This window comes from Saccoglossus kowalevskii, chromosome 4 (genome assembly GCF_978046115.1).
Source record: "Saccoglossus kowalevskii chromosome 4, keSacKowa6.1, whole genome shotgun sequence".
NCBI classification, from domain to species: Eukaryota; Metazoa; Hemichordata; class Enteropneusta; family Harrimaniidae; genus Saccoglossus; species Saccoglossus kowalevskii.
Window position 1 is genome coordinate 38813351 of NC_140644.1, and position 18798 is coordinate 38832148.

Consider the following 18798-nt stretch of genomic DNA (forward strand, 5'->3'; position numbering starts at 1 on the left):
TGACTGAATGATTTGAACTGGATAAAATTAGCAGACGAAAATTTGTTCACAAAATAAAAATAGTTTGGTTGCCAATGAAAACAAGCCGGTAGGCTGGTTGGCGATCCGCTCCACTCAAAAAACAAGCAATATGTTATCAGCTGTTGCCAATGTAGGACTAGACTGGCATTTGAACACTGCTATTACAAGACTGGTAGGAGGCAATAAATTTGGGGGTAAGTATTCAAAAAACAGTTTTTGGCTGTAGCTATGGTAGCTGTAGGCCATGATTGTTTTTCCAATTAGTGACGGTACGACCTGCCTGTCAAGTAATAATAATAATAATAATAATAATAATCAAATTTTATTGCATCCTTAGAAATTACAATATTTCTTTTGATAAAAAGCAATAAATATATCCATACACAACACAATTACAATACAATATAAATAGATATGTTAAAGTTTTCTGTACTCCATGGCTTTAAGTAGATAGGTCCCCATACATTTAATTGCCTTGGAGTCCTTGTTGCTCATCAAAAATATAAAATTACTCAATTTATCTCCTGCATTAGTTAATGTAATTTCTGTGAGCAATTCATGTCTAATATATTTGTACCGATCACATTCTAAAAGGAAGTGAACTTCATCTTCTATTTTATTTTGGGAACACAAATTACAAATTCCTTTTTCAATGGGAGTTTTTGGCTGTGTGTGCCTTCCTTTTTCAATAGCCAAACAATGGTTACTTGTTCGGAAGCGTGACATGCAGATTTGATGTTTTTTCGGAAGACAATTTAAGTATGACTCAAAATTATAAGTGTTTTTGAATTTTGCATATGTATGAACAAAATTAGCCAAGCCAAGACAAATCTCAGACGAGTTAAAAGCCGTTGCTGGTGAAAAGTTACCCCAATGTTGAAAATATACATAAAAAACAGTAAATTGTTGCCCACACTCAAGCTGAGTAGAATGAGCAACGTCCATGCTTTTTAATCATAGAAATGTAGGGTGTGATACATTTGGCATGAAGGTATTCAAAACATCATTTGTTTTCAGATTTTACAAATAGTAACTTTGTGCCCACACTCAAGCTGAGTAGAATGAGCTATGTCTGAGGTTTTGTATCCTAAATTTGTAGCAGGAAATACATTTAGTGCGAAGCTATCCAAAAATCAGGTTTTTTTTGCTGTTGCTATGGCAATGATGGGCGAAATTTTTTTTCAGATTTTTCTAATAACTAGGGTGAAGGTGTGACCTACCTGCTAAGTTTGAGCGAAATCGGTCAAGCCAAAAAAAAAAACAGAAGAATTTTTACGTGAAAACACTGGAAATCACACACAGACACACAAAAGTGATTTTAAGGGCAATTGTAGTGGAGCGGATTGCCAATACCATGTTCATTTGAATATTGACCATGAAAATACAACAAACATTATTTTATTGGTGATGTGCAAATTAGTTTTAGTCAAAATAAGTGACTGCGTAGACCTTTATATTAGTGTTGTTCAAATTTCATTTCACTTGTATTACCCGTATATATTCACAAGTATATTCATGTACCAAAGTGTAAAATATCGTACTTCTAAATATTGTATATTTCTGCTATGTTTCGAAAAACGCTACTCTTGAAATGACTAATTTTTTTTGCTCCCAGACCACATTTGCATATGGGGTGTGGTAATACTGATTTTGATTTCAGGCACTAATCAAAATAAACTGCAGTATATATGTAATAATGTGGAATACATTTTCAATGTAAACATTTTTCCGCTAAAATAAATTCCAGTGAAAATTTCCCTCATACTCTATTGAGACTTAACACAGCACAGTAAAAATTGGATTCACTCGTAATGCTTTAAAACGTTTCATCGAAAATAAATTAAGTGAAATTCTATGTGACTTCATGAGAATTGGAAATGAACAAATTATATGAAACCCAACCCTACCACTCCAAACACAATGTAAACTACACCCCCAAAACATGTATTCTATTTGACTTCAGGAGAAATTGAAATAAACAAATTATATGACAACGAACTTAATTATAATTTCAGCCTCTAGTTCAGCACTGATTAAATAAACTACCTCGTCTTTATGCCAACTTGAAGTTATTCACAGACTACACCAATGACTTCATAATCTACGCTTCAATCCCAGGAATGTAACTTGTTATTAATTGCATGGGAGTGCCAGTCTTTTATTTTCTATTGTAATGTCAATTTCTTGCGATTGCTCAGAACATGAATCTGTAACCACAGACCGTCTAGGTAAAACCTGGTGTCAGCACCGGTTAGGCAGTCTTAAACTATGCATGTGAAGCAGTTGAGAGATATACTGTGAAATACTTTATTTTCGCTGGAATTAATTTTCGCTGAAAAGGCTTTTTGGGCCTTTTGCTTGGAAGTTATTTTCACTGATTTTAATGAGTTTAATGTGAAATATAGGAAAAAAAGTATATTCGCTGGATTTTATTTTCACGGAATCATCTCTTCAGCGAAAATAGCGAAAATAAATTCCAAGCGAAAATAAAGTATTCTACAGTATCCAATCTTATTGATTTCTCATTGTTTGGTAACTATTTGCTGCAAATGCAACAAAAATCAATATAAAAATATTACCCACACAGCATTCTACAGGTTACTTGTCTAACATAGTGGTTGTTGTATCATACTGATGATCAATAGAACCAAGTTCAAATCATATCACTTAATTGCAAATTAACAAAAACGTCCAGAACTGTTGCCTGGTACAAATAATATTAAAAGACAAAAAAAGTTTTATAACATGAATATTTAATACTCATAAAATATAAAGTTACATCAATGCCATACCATAGAATAGAACAGTGGCAGCTGCCAGCTTTCAGTACTGGTAGCAGTATTTTCAGTATCTGTGAAAAATTCTTCTCATATATATAATTTAGGTTTCAGTTAAAGGTATGCAGTAACTGTTATATCAAGAGAAAAAATTTAATGTTGTATAACAAACTTTTTATTTTGGCTCTTTATGGCTCTTTATCGATAAAGTGACTTCATGAGAATTGGAGACGAACAAATTATATGAAACCCAATGGCTCTTTATCGATAGCATAGAAGCACTTGCTTCTATGCTATCGATAAAGAGCCATTGCTCGAAACGTCTAGCTATTTTTAATAGTTATTTAGGACTACGATTACCAAATATTATCTTCAATATATCATACTTATCAGTCCGAGCAGCGTTTATTTATTTATAACTTTTATTTTATTGGTTTATCACCATGCAACATCACATTACCATATTTGCTCTTATCAGTAGTGAAATCGAATAAATTACAAAGGTGTTTCTATGTTCAAAATAAGTAATATTTTAATGATTCATTATACAATGCATGTAATTTTTTGGTTTAAATATGCTTCTGTTGGAGATACATAAAAATAATCAATAATTTCAGTTTCACATCTAAATACAAACAACGGAATAGTGCAATAGATCTCGGGTACATGGAGGACATAACTACATTTAATATTAATTATAACTTACTTTGTAATGATTACTTGGAGGAGAGCCTTTGGCTCCTTTCACATACATGGCTTCTTTCTCTTTTCCTGAAACATTTACAGGTATATTTAATTTACATGTGTAGGTATTAAACTGCTTTTGGAAATAATTGTAGGCTGCCCTCTGATAAGGGGTGGCATTCATTTTTTGTTTATCTTTGATATTCCAGAAACTAGAAAAGTAACGTGAATGTAATAAAACTGTATACAATAATAATGGTTTTTATACACAATATTTGTTATTACCGGTACATGCCTTTACTTTCACAGAAATGTGATACATGGACATTCATTATTTTGAAGTTTAGTGAAGTTTTATGCTCCATTGATAAGCCTCAAATGGCTGTTCAAGATGTTGGTCATTGTCAAAGTTTGAATGTTTTTTTTTTTTAATGTTGATATTGAATGCCACAGTTTTCTATTTCACATTTAAGCCTTCTGTGCACTGTGTGGAGATTCTGCTCATTCATAATATTTGCTAGGATTTGTTTTATTTATGACTTTTGGAGGGACTGAATAATAACTTGTCAAAATGAATCACTTTTATGACTATCAGGCAGTATGTATGATGACAAAATAGTTTGACAGGGTGTGATGACAAACCATGTGATACGCCTTTTTGACACATTATGAACTTACCAATAAAAGTGAAATACTGTTACTGTAGCACAAGATATACAACAGAGTCCATCTGTTATATGAAGACTAACCTGGAACTGGTTGAATCTGAACTTGACTGAAGTCGCATGTAACATCAGGCAGCATATATTGTTTAGGATTACCAATTTCATAAACTAATTGTTCTGCTACAGTACCAAAAGACACCAATCCTCCAGTCTGTGGTGGTTTAGTCACTATAAATGTCCCATCATCTGAACATTCCACAATAGGGAAACCAATATTATCCCTACAAAAAATGTTAACAGTAAAAAACATGTTGCTTCGTTTAAAAAACACCTGGATAGACAAGTTTGCCAATTATCATATATTGGGGTAGCTACATGTATACTTGTTTATTTTGGGAGTGCATATACTGCAAACAATTTAATTTTCATTGCTAGAAATTTTCAAGATTTTAGGCTCTTATAATATTCATGAGGAAAAAATGCTGGAAAGTCATTGACACTCAGTGTCATAAGACCCCAATAAAATTCTCACTGCTGTCCAAATGGCTGTACATAAACAATTCAATAAGACAATTTTGTGCAAAAAGTGGAAGAGGTAATTACATCTGCAATACATAGCTGATCAACCAGTCATGCTGAACTCCATATTAGTTGGTTGAATTGATGCTTTGATTCTTAGACTAGCAATGCGCCTTTTCCTTTGGTCAGATATGTGCCACATTTGTTTTGCGGGCTTAACTTTTCAATTCAATAAACAACCGATAGAACTAACCCGACTATAATGTAATATCGGGATGTCTTTTATTTCATCAAATAACTCGTGATAGTGCAAGATGTACACAGATAGTAGTATTAGTTGGGTCGTAGTTCAGTTTCTTTTTTGGTTAAATAATCTCTGACAAAACATATACAAGTTATTCCTGTATTTATTCTCCATATTTCTGTAATTATGAACCGAACAAAAGAGCAATAGAGATAGCTAAAATTTATGCTCCATTAAAATATCAGCTTCCTACTGAATATTCAATGACTTCAATTACTTAGTTGCATAAGCATATCAAGTTTTCAAACTCATTGTCCACAAAAACAAGCAAGAAGCAAACACACAAAGGAACACTGTCAACGCCAACACTGCCATTTGACTTATATAGAAAGATTTTCACATATTCTAGGAAAATTCAAAATAATGAGAAATACTACCATACATTTTCTGATTATATATTCATAAATCTTGTAGACAAAATTAGGAGATATTGAAAATGTAATAACTTACCCAAAAATTGGCAGATTTGAAGAGAAACAATGACAATTGAACACACAGATTTCATTTACAGTGAGATCGAAAAGTATGCGCCAGTGCATTTGAGAATCTTTGAGTTAACATGTGTAAATAAACTACCAGCAAGATTTCCCCGAGGCATGTATCCAACACACCAATAGGCGTTGCTAGTCTGTCTATAGAAAGTATGAGTTTGATTATATTAAATTTTCACAAATTACATCATTACGAGACTCAGAGAGAGTTGACTTGTAGTGACATTAATGAATGGAACTGTTATTGTTGCCAGAGAACCTCAGTCACTGAGGGTAAATTTAATGGTAAAACATCACGCCATGAACATCCATGGGGGTCACTTCGGTCATGTTCTGTCTTCACATACCCTCCGCTTGGGAAAAGGACTCCATCCTGCCCCCCATTACAGGGTTCGACAGCCATTTGCATGGCACCTCCCTACATTTCAGCCTGGCAGTGTGTCCTTGACAGTGACCTGATCGAAGGGGCCCCTTGCCCAATTTTTATTTTAGGTAGTTTATTGTTTATTTTTACAAGCCTTATTTTGACTTGTTTCATTTTTGTAGTTGTTTAGTAGATTGATTTTACAGAGTGGTTTATTTTACATGTATTTGTATTTATTATTTGTTTTTCCTTTATTTTATTTCAATAAATTGCTTGTCTTTTATCCCTTATCTTGGTTGTGATGTGCATTTACAAATTAAATGAAATTAATCAATGTTGCCTAAATATGTCATTATATCATACATGACCCGCGGCTCAGATGACTATTTGCTACTAGAGATGATCAAAAAGTCAACAATTTATGTGATCAACTCACAGAATGTATTGTTACTTCAACCAAAACACATAACATTTCCAAATGCGCTCTCCTTAAAAATGAGGCGAGTAATGTTCATTTCAAATGCGTGCCTTGAAGTGCGGTGTTCGTTGCAACTGTGCATACTATCTGAATTTTTGGGGAGATAAACATTGACTCAAGTATGTATAAGTTGCTAAGCAAAGTATGAGACCCACATCAGACACACACATACACTTGTGATATTCTTAAAATGTTTGTAATACAAGATTGTGTAGTGAGCCATGCAGACTCACCATGCAGGCACTGTATGCCAATCTGTGTAGATACCACCCGTAACTTGAGCACCACACTCTACAAGATGACCAGCTAAACTACCAGCAGATAACAAATCATAATCATTATATTTCCAACCAAACTAAAAAATAAACACACATTGGTATAATTTATATTTCCTTGAACAAAATTGCAAAGTTTAGTCTCACATACAGCAAGTATCATTATCATTATTATTATTATTATACAAAGGAAGATATAAAATTACTATATCCCACATCAGGAAACACTTAAACAAAATTTTTTTTAAAAATACATCATACAGTGAAGGGCAGTAATCAAATATGTATCTGAGTTCAGGACCAATTTTTACAATTTTGATATGGCATCAAATTTATATATCAAAGTTACACCTGAGAATCTAAAAATTACACACATGCCCCTAAAGATGTACTTCCTAGCAAATATTGTACCATTAAAATACAGAATCATTATCATAGAGAATGACATTTGTTACTAAAATGCACAAAATATAACTTTAACTTTGTCAGTGCAATTTAGAAAATTTATGACGGAGTATATAATGTGCTGTATTCCCACCAGAAAGAAGATATCATGAAATTTTAGGTTTTAAGGTTAATAAGAAACATTATATTTTGGTACGGCACTAGATATAAGACAGTGTGCCAGGAATGCATCCATTTTTGTTAGATAATTATTTAACTATGATCACTATGTACACAGTCTAACTAAGGTATTAAATGGATGGGTAGAACCATGGAACTATAAACCCCGGGGTTTATAGTTCCATGGTAGAACTAATACAATTACTACAATAGGCCTAGGGGGCTGTCTGATATTGTTACCTATTACGCATAATGAACACCCAGAAGTTGGTCGGAAAAATACAGACATCAGACTCTTTTTACAGGCTATTAAAGCTTTATCTTAACGAGTATATCCTGTACTCACAGTATCTTCTATCTGGGGTTTGGATACCAATGTATACAATGTATGCTAATCTTACAGGGTGACAGAACCAACCCTCCCATGAATCTCACATCCCACCTTCCCCCATCCCATCCTCAATGTGAATTGTTTATTCAAGGTAGAGATGCAGTTTATTTGTGAATTTCAATCAAAGATAGTTTTTTTCGTTTTTTATATAGATTTTTATCTAAAGAACATTCTGTGAAAATTTGACCAATGAATTCTTATTGGAACACCATTAAAATTGCTGTTTATTTTCTGGTTAAAAATAAAAAACACTCACACATGGCAATGTTTATGTCCAATTGCCTAATTTGCATGAGTAAGCAAATAACAGGACCTTTGATTGACAATATGCATATCGAGATTGTACGGGTCATAGTTCATTCAATTCACGCGCATGTGCAATTATTCTCGAATCAGTTATCGCTCGCTAGCTAACCAAACATTATATTTCCTCAGCGTTTTTTTCCTAATTTTTATCATTACATTATGCGTGGTGTGAAAAGAAAGAGAGGTAGAAAGAAGATTCAGATGATTTCTATGTCGGAAGAGGCAAAAGCTACACTGAAGGCATCAGCCCGCCGAACGAAAAACAAAATCGATGTGAGCGTCCAAACGTGACTTTCCCTGAAGGCGTGAATCCGAGTTTCTGATTGACTGAGAGATTTTATTTTTAAATAATTGTTCTCAAAAAATAAACTGAGCATGTGAAGAATAATTTAACATTGTTCATAGTGATAACAGCTCATTGTCGAAACGAAGCTTACCCATTCACGCTAGTCACAATAAACATCATACTCTTAAATAGGCGTCAATGACTACGGTAAAACTTAGACTCTATATTAGGCATCAGGAATGATTGAAATGTCCGAAAATGACGCCAAAATACACCTTAAAAGTCCTATTTTTTTTCTAAATCCCATCCCGAATTTACGGCAGAATCTGGTCCCTCAAATAAGGGACACGTGAGCTTTGATTCTAACCGGATATATTGCACTGGGTCGGGGAGATACAACTTTCGTGTATCTTTTGTCCAATGCTAGGTGCTAGGTGGTGCGAGACAGCTTTGTTTGCAACCGGACGAACTCCGTTTAATTCAATGAAGCAAACAACTGACAATGCTAAAATAAATTGCAGAGGTACGCTAAAATTAATTGAAAACAAGCAAATAATTTCAATGAAAAATAAATCACAGAGAGAGGTAACTTGATACATTACGGTAACAACTCTTTTGACGCGCTGACCGCTTCTCCGCGTCTGATGTTTTGTTTTCCTTGTCATAATACTTACTGATTGATGATTTTGTTTTGATTTTTGAGTTCTTTAGCCTGCAACTCGGCCACGACCTTTGCTTTTTCCGTGAAAAATGGGGAAGTTTACGTCAATTTGACGGACATTCCATTTTTTTTAAACTAACGAACACACTGTTTAGCACTCCTATTTTTTTCATTTGCTGATTTCTATTCAGAAAAAAATTCGACCGCTCGAAAATGCACCTTCATTTTGCACTCATGTCATGTCAGATTTCCAACACAAATTATTTAAAACCGGTCGAAATTTTAAAAACTTTTACGTTAGGAGCTGGAGCTCTCTCCTTGCAGCGATCGTCGCCGGTAGTACAACAGCATGTTTTGTACTAGTACGTACATCCGTGCGCTGATTGCGACTGTCTTAGAAAATCCCTGAATAAGGCGTTACCAAAATCGGAAAAAATAAAAAAAAATGCCTCCTTAAAAAACGAACAGAATTCAAATATTTCTTTTAACAAATATGTTGCAGTGGGAAAATGGGATTGGAAACGCTGAACAAAACTTCTGTGCCTTGCGTTTCGATTCTAGGATTACGCGATTATTCATTATTGTGCGTTCGCTTCCTGGAGTTGGTTCTAAATACTACATAAAAATCATCAAGGATAATTAATTTAATATCCCACTTTGTACTCTTCACGGTAAACCATGGGCTCTGAAATACTCGTAGATTTTTTATTGAAAATACATCGAAGAGAAGCCATGATGTTTTGATCGTGATAAAAAGTCACCTTCCTAGGACCGCCCCCTGTTTAATTATTCATGAGATGACGTCATGTTTACTGGGACATTGACACGTGTTTTTACCGACCCCATCAAAACACTGGTATGAATGACGTGTTTCTGATTTATATATTCAAAAGCAGTTGTTCTGGTCTAACAATTTTACATAAAATGTCTATGTCTATACGTTAAATTTCAATAGTCTAGAAAATATGACAAAGCAGTAATTCCCGGTTTAACGCGCAAATATGCAAATTAGCCTTTTCCTCGTCTTCTATTTCTGGTGAATTCTTGGGTTTTAAATTAAAATAGCTGATAGACGCTTTGGCCATTTGCCTCGAAATTTTCACACTTTATTGAAAAGGTGTTCCCCCTTCAAAATGCGTCCGGACAGTTTATTACGACGAGTGGAACAAAAATAACAAGTCCGCAGTTAACATGGATATATAAATTATGCAAAAATAGAAAAGAGTGAACTTTGAGGTCATGCTGTGCGACTTTGAAAGCCGTTAAAGAGATGAGTGGACGCATTTGAATTAGTAGTATACCAAGGTATCCAGTGATGTAATTTTACCCACAAACGGACTTGAAGTTTTTGAGCTATTTTTTTTTTAAACCACTTTTGTCCAAAAAAGCATATTTTTGACCCAAAATCAAAAACGCATTCTGGATATTTAGAATAAAGACAAGTTTTACAAAGTTTGTATAATAAGCTTTCAGAAAATATATAACATGCTGGATATATAATACCATCTTCATTGTCTAATTACTCAATTAAAAAGCAAGCCAAATAAACTGCATCTCTACCTTAATTCAACTTACAGTATGTTGCAGTGGTCCTAAAACAACAGCACTGTCCACACACCTACCAGTAACAACTATATCAGCACCTTGGTCTAATGCTTTCGTAATTGCACCTGCACTAGAATATAAATTGATAAATTATTGTACTGAATGCACAGCAATGTGTGAGATTGTATGAGATTATTACGAGAATACAGCAAAGTATGCAACAAAGGCAGTACCGTATGTGATCATATTGACCTGCTTGTTATAATAATTTAATGGGAGATAATAGCCCAAATGCATATGGGTTTCTATTACCATCATGTGCTAGAGTATATTGCACTTCTGCATCCAATGACAACACAAGAAAGTATGGTTCACTATCAATGGCAGTAAATTCTTAACTTCAAAGATTGACAATTTATTGATCAATACTAAATTAATCATCGAATGAAAAGTTATTTATAAAGAAAATTAGATGAAATCACCTTAAAATTCATCTAAAAATAAACCTACCCAAGATAAGCATTCATACTTTGTACTGTTTTGGGAAGTTTAATACCAGATATCATATCAGTAACACCAGATGTGGATAATTCTTCTTTCTATATTAAAAAAACACACATACCGTACTTGTAGTGATGTAAATTACATGACAAGCATATGCCTAGTAGTTTTTAGATCTGTGTTTTACAATACAGTACAATCAAATAAGTCGATAATCAGCTGTGAAATGGAAATGACAAAATATTGGATCCAATCAAAAAAATTGACTTGGATATGTAAGGATTAGGAAAATAAGTAAAGATATATTCTCTTATAACTGTCAGGGAGTCAATAGATCAATGTCATTATCCCAATATGTCATGGAGTATAATATATAATTACTTATTGTCACCTCTCGTGTGGAATAGAATAAACTGAAATATATCACTCAGTTTATGCAAATCATACCAACATTTCTCTCAAATGACATCACAAGGATAAGGCATGCTACTTTGAATACAAAAACAAATGCCACAACACATAGGCGGGAAAGTTATCAGAGATGAATTCATGATAACAAGACATGAAACGTCACAGTCCCAGTTATTTGATTATAAAGTAGTACAAGGAACATCTGCAAACAGGTGAATGAATATGTACTCTATGTGGGTACAACTCATCATAAAGTGATTTCCCATAATCTAGTTTTGTACTGACAACTAAAAACTTCCACTGACCCATGTTCAGAATCTCAGAGTACACAAGTGCAACAAAACTATTTGTCATACATGTATACTTGCTCAAGAAACTGCATTCATAAATCTGAGTGAACCTTGATGTACATGACTTCTTTGTTATTCAGGTCTTAGTATATTACCAGGACCTGGGTTTGTTTCAACATCACCACTGGGCATCCGAATCATTCTCATGTTGTCAAATACAATTTGTTATTAATACAGTAAGGTTTATTATTTAAAATGTATTCATTGTACATAGAACAACATCTGTTAATTTAAACAATTGTAAAAGCTATGTTTTCAGAGCAAGTACATGTAATAATTAAGAAAGCCAGTAAAGGTTGGTCTGCTCATAACCTTCAATGGAGAAGTAACAATAATTGTTTGAAGTCTTTTTAGTGCAGTGATATTATTGCATTTCAATCATTATTAATGGGTATAAAATACTGTAAACCATTTAATTTTCACTTCTAGATATATTCAGGATTCTATGAAATTTCAATAAAGTCCCTGACACTCCATGTTGTAGGAACCCAGAAAAAATTGCATTGCAAAATTGAAGCAGTTCACAGCACCACTGTAAAAAAAAAGTTTAAAATGAGTATTGTTAAAGATATACACATGTGGGTTCGTAAAACATATGTACCAATCTGAGTGGTTCTAGAGATTAGTATCACAAGATTTTACTCTCCGTGATTCAATATCAGCATATAACGCTGTGTTGATCAGGCGAACTAATTGACAATAGCGCTACAGGTATCGCTATGCAATCACAGTAGTTTTGTATTCTTCTTGCATTTCGACCATGGAAAAATATTTGCTTTTGAGAGTGGCCGAATTATTAGAAGAATTTCAGAAACTATTTTTTTTTAGTATAAATTCTAGTAACTGAAATGCAGGATTGAAAAAGAACAAGACAATACGCAGGATTGATAAACCTTCAGCGAGCACTCCTGAAATTTCAGATCATTGGTACCATGTTTTTGGATACATTCAATAAAATTGGGTTATTTATTTGATGTAACGAAACATGCATTCACAGCAGACGAAAATTCGTTTGAGATGTTACTGGATTTTTGTATTCAGTTTTCCATTTCAACCACCATCATCACTTAGTAAGCTGAGATCGCGCATGGGAATACTGACTGTGCATAAATGCGCAATGTAGTGCCACCAGAAAACCAATTGCTTGAGAATATTTTGCACTATTACACCATTTCAAATATTATATTATTTCACAGACAACAAAATAAAGATTTTCAATAACATACAAGTTTTCCCACAGTTGATGAATGTATGGCAATTACATGGCTTCACCAGTTTTACTCTGGAAGAACTTGGAAACAGATAACAGAAAGGGGCTACATGGCTCTTTTATTTTTGAATTTTAATCAAGCATGATTTTAAATTTTTTTTTTAACAAATGTCTATTTCAGGGCAACAGAAACAAAAACAATAAATGTGTTGGTAGGCATTTTAACAATTGCACAATTAATATTGGTTGAAAACGTCATTACCGATATAAATCATAATTCTGTTCAAATTAAAAATAAGATCACATTTAATTTAGTCAGTTTTCATAATTAAATACATAATAACATGTACTTATAAATTTGAATAAGGTTCAAGTATTGCAATTGTTTATTATTATTCAGTAATGATTATAATACGCACAAAAAATTAATTGGTTGAATTTTTATGAATTGGAAGTAATATTCAACTTAGTTTCATCGTAAACGAATGATTTCGGTCGAATGTAAATGCGATGCGATATCCGCCATGTTATTTCAGTACACGTGGCTCATTTAAATATGTTAATGACGGCTCAGTGACCTCGTGGTGAACGCAACATGGGATTCAACGATGTTGTAGCAAGATCTTTATGCTTTGATTTTGACGGGGAAAACGGCATGATTTTTTTTTTTTAATCCAAAAATTAGTTGTTTTCAAAAAATAAACTGAGCATTCAAAGAATAATTTAACATTGTTCACAGAAATAACAGCCCATTGTCGAAACGAAGCTTACCCATTCACGCTATTCACAATAAACATGATACTCTTGAATAGGTGTCAACATGGATGTACTTCTTAGTACATCCATGGTGTCAATGAGTACGGTAAAATATAAATTAGACTCTTTTAGGCGTCAGGAGTGAATGAAATATCGAAAATATTAAAAAAAAACTGTCGAAAAAATGCCGGGCGATTTCATTATTCGTTCACAGTCCCTCCACAGGGACTGTGGTCCGTTGCAGACTGCTCGACCGACCGTCCATACACGTGTTGTCACTGTACATCTGCCATGTTGAATCGCACAAGATCGGCAAAATCTTTGAACTAACAGTTCAATGCTCACAACATAAAAAATACAAATATAATCATAGGCAACCTGCTATTATATAATGAATAAATTGATCGACACAGGGAAATTCTTTTCCCTTCGAGTTGTGAATATTTCGGAAATCGCTACACAAGCAAAAGACCGGAAAACGATTTACCGATACTTGAAAACTATGTACTCGTGAATTAATCGTTCGTGTACAATAATTTGACAGGGTATACAATTCACAAACTAGTTTTGTAGATTAGAGACAATTGTTTGCTTTTTTTGGTTTTTCACAAGAATATAAAGCTGGCAATCATCATAATATTCATGTCCGTACATCACGGAATGTACACCAATCGTACCCCAATAAACTGGAAAACTTACCTTTGCAAACACGTCTCTTATGCGGCCTTCTTGAAGTTCTTGAAATCAAATAAGGTTACTAGTTCTTCTAGTAACTAGTGAATGAGAACACTGAGCCGAACAGAATACATGTATAAACAGTACTATAATAAATTGCACGCAATGGAGAAATCACAGCGTTACTCACAGATCTAATCTACTGTAAAATATTTTATTTCAGCTGGAATTATTATTCACTGAAAAAGACTTTTTCTGGGTGTTTTGTATTGAATTTATTTTCATTGATTTTTGACAAGTTGACTGTAAAATATAGGAAAAAAGGTATATTCGCTGGATTTTATTTTAACTGAAACATTCCTTCAGCGAAAATAGCAAAAAAATGTTGCAAGCAAAAATAAAGTATTTTACAGTAATTAATTTATTCTGAGCATGTGCAGACGTTCTGTCAATGTTGCCGGGAGAGGTAATTTTTGATGAAAATCGTGAAAAAGACCCAATTACGTGCATACTCGGAGGAGATTTGTTCATCAACCTGTCAAGTTTCACTGATATCTGCTGTAGAATTTCTGAGAAAATGTTGGAGACGGAAAAAGGAATATGGAAAACGGAAAATGGACATTTGACATAACCTGAATTATAAGTCCCCTTTTCAGGCTGCGCCTGAACGGGGACTAAAAATGGCACACTTTATTTGAATACGCAAACAAATGCCACAGCACATAGGCGGGCAAGTTATCAGAGATTAATTTGTGATAAAAATGGCACACTTTATTTGAATACGTAAACATATGTAACCAAGTCAGCAGTGGGATCAGCAGATGTTATCAGAACAGCAAATTTTGATCTTCAAATGCCAGATTTTGAAGACAAAATACGGAGAACGAGGTTCGGATTGATGACTATACAACATGCAAAACATCTTTGCAAAAAATGATGCTGAAATTCTAATAAATATTGTCATGCACAGTACTGCTGTGTGTGCTAAGCAGTTGTAAACACTGTAATGGTTTATACTCAGACGCCTTGACATAATTTGAAAGTATATTCTGAGAAATCAAGGTGACAAAATAATTATCACAATTAAGACAAATCTATCAATACCTCTCAGTTAGTTTTATTTGTTAATGTTAGCAATTATGGTTAATACTGGTCATCATCATACATAAATCAAGAGGAGGAAACAGCAATGAGGTCCATGGCAGTTATGACGATGATATTTAATAGTCTTAACATTCCATTGGCAGCCCACAAAACTCTGGGACCATCCCAGGAGCTTGAATATTTGGGAGTTATGATTAACTCCAAGGACTTGTTAGCTTTCTTGCCCGCAAATAAAATAAGCAGGATAAAGGAGAAGATATCAGAGTTTACTTCAAAGAAATCAATCACTAAACGACAGTTGCTCTCCTTGCTTGGTCATCTAAATTTTGATGCAAGAGTCATGTTACCAGGCAGGTCCTTCATTGCCCACTTACTTAGACTGGCTTCATCAGTGTCCAAATTAACTCATCATGTCTCCTTGAACCAGGCTTGCCGTTTAGAATTATCCATGTGGAAGTTATTTATGAATTCATGGAATGGGATTCATCTGTTTTTGAATTCGGGAGTGATCAGTGCATCTGACTTGCACATTTATACAGATACATCATCTACCAAAGGTTTCGGATGCTTCTTTCAAGGTGACAAATGGCCTGAGGAATTAATTTTTCAACAACGTGATGAACTATCTATGGCTCTGCTGGAGTTGTATCCAATTGTGATAGCGGCAATGCTATGGGGACAGCATTGGTCAAAGCAGAGGATTTGTTTCAATTGTGACAATCAGGCAACAGTAAACATAATTAGGAAAGGCAGGGCAGCTTCACACTGCCATGCAATTAACACTCTTATGCGACGATTAACACTGACTGCCATGCAACATAACTTCACTATACTGGCTCAATTCCTCCCAGGGAAACAAAATTCAATTGCCGATGCCTTATCCAGTTTCCAATTACAGAAATTCCGAGAGCTGGCACCAGATGCACAAGAGAACAAATCACCTTGTCCACCATACTGCGAAGTAACTCAGATTTAGTGCAAGATACAAATCACCTGTGGACTTCTACTATATCACCAAAAACAAGGCAGTCTTATGACTCTAGTTTAGCTGTTTTTCTTCGCTTTGCTAATATGCACAATGTTCAGTGTTCAAATTTGAACTTACCTGCAATTTCTGAGGACTTAATTTTGCTTTTTATAACTCACTGTCATAAACATTTACATCTCAGCGAATCAACCATTAGACTTTACCTTGCTGGGGTACGTTTTAGATACATAAAGGCTGGGGTTTCCAACCCCTGGCAGTGTCATGCAGGAGAACCAATGGTACGTGTTAATTTATTGTTAGGAGCTATTAAACGAAGTCAAAGCCAGGGATCTAGGTTAAGGCTCCCATTTACATCAGAGATTATATTCCGTATGTTTTCCACTTTGAAAGCTGGAGTGTTTACCCATTTTACAGACATCCTTATGCAATCATTGATTCTTAATGTTTTTTTTTGGTTTCCTTCGTTGTGGTGAATTTACCATTAATTCTACCTTTAATCCGGAAATTCATTTAAGCCTCAAGGATGTCACTTTTGATGGTAACACGAAAGCTTTCCTTCGCTTGAAATCTTCCAAGACAGATCCCTTCCGGAAGGGAGTTATCGTTAAATATTTCAAGAACAGTCGCATGTGCCCAGGTGACACTTTGCATTACTATCTGTCTTTGAGAGTAGCCATGAAACCTACACCTTCATTTTCTGACCCCTTATTTCGACTCGGAAAATAATTTACCTCTTACTCGTGTAGTTTTCCTGCAATACCTGCGTAGACTGTTGTGTTCCCTCAGCTTAGACTCATCTAAGTATTCAGGTCATTCATTTCGGATTGGGGCAGCTACTTCGGCGGCAAGAGCCGTTATACATGACCACATGATAAAAACTCTTGGTCGGTGGTCCTCTGATACTTATAACCGTTATATTCATTCATCTGGTGGTACTCTTTGCGCAGCACATGAAATATTGGGTGGTAGCTACTAACTTCTATAACAAATAACACAACCAGTAGGAACAGCTTCCGTGGTATCCTACCCCTCAATTCGTACTAATGACTAACCTATTAATCTGCAGCTACTGCTGCACTAACAAATTTATCTTTTATTTTTGTTTGTATTATTATAGTCTTTATTACAGAGTTTCACTTTACAGTGTTTTGTTACATTTGAATTTTCATTTACTCAGCCAGCAACAATTTGGTGTTGCTCAGTTTTATCATTTACAAGGTTACTTTTCCTACTAGTAGCTAGTGAAAGCTACTACTTTCACGTTTGGGAGCCCGCTGGGAAATTTTATCTAAGCTATGTATTTAAAAAAACAAAACAAGCCATGCATGACACAGTCCCCGTTAATTATCAAATTTAGGATATATAGTTTTGCTTATAGTAATATAGCTGGAACATAAACCTGTCAGGAATATGATTATGATAACTTTTTAACATTAATTATATAGAGATATTGCTCTGAAACAGCATTAATTAAAACAAAATCAGCTATTTTGAATACATGTATAATGAATATATAAAATTTGAACATAATCAGTCAAAGCATGTCAGAAATATGGCACTAGAGCTACATTTATTAATACAAAATAGCCACCAGTCGGCCATTTTAAAAATAAAATGACGTGCATCAGGAACCCATAATGTTTAATGTATGTACCAAGTTTGAACAAAATCCATCCATAAATGCCAGAAATGCTTGATATTTGATGATTTTTTAGCACAAAAATGGCCACCATTCGGCCATTTTGAATAGAATCGTCAAACCAATATATCTGCATATCTATGAAATAATTTATAATGAATATTTAAAATTTGAACATAAACTGTCTAAGCAAGTCAGAGATATGGCACTAGAACCACATTCATTAAAACAAAATGGCTGCCAGTCAGCCATTTTGGATCTTACATATTACATATATCTGAAAAACAAAATGATGTGCATCAAGGTCCTATAAGGCCAGACTTTTATTATCCCTTGTTTCGCGAATCCGCCGAATGAACAGGAGTCGAAAATGAAATAAAAATAAAATTTTATTTCAGCATAATTTCTCGCGCCCGCAAAAAGTGCAAAAAAATGCTAAAAAAACTTATTCTTATCTTCATTTTTTTTTCGCCCACCGCATAACAAACCCAAGTTGCATTTTTGTGGGAGTATCATGATCAAAGTACCGAAGTCTTGTGCAGATGAGAAACAAGGTTATACATGGAATAAAATTTTATTTCATTTCTTCTCCCCGATCAATGATCACACTTACAATTCTTTGGAAAAAAAGAATTAATTTTATTTTTTTCCGCCCTCCTCAAAAAAATTGCTTTATAAAAACTCTAGAAACAAGGAATAAAAAAAGTCTGGCCTAATTTCCAACGTATATACAAGGTTTGAACAAAATCCATCTGCAAACAACCTAAAAATGCTTGATTTTGATGATTTTTAGCACAAAAATGGCCACCATTTGGCCATTTTCAATAGGATCA

At 34.1% G+C, this 18798-nt stretch overlaps 1 protein-coding gene across 1 annotated transcript in view; it reads right to left on the reverse strand.

Annotated features, from left to right (window-relative positions):
- Positions 1–18798, reverse strand: part of LOC102801419 (uncharacterized) — a 60802-nt gene that overhangs the window by 32488 nt on the left and 9516 nt on the right. The window contains exons 4-8 of the mRNA XM_085498095.1: positions 10842–10930; positions 10362–10461; positions 6537–6658; positions 4232–4428; positions 3505–3569 (exon numbers count right to left, since the gene is read on the reverse strand). Of these exons, the coding sequence (XP_085354221.1) occupies positions 3505–3569; positions 4232–4428; positions 6537–6658; positions 10362–10461; positions 10842–10930 (573 nt within the window). The remainder of the gene's footprint in view (positions 1–3504; positions 3570–4231; positions 4429–6536; positions 6659–10361; positions 10462–10841; positions 10931–18798) is intronic.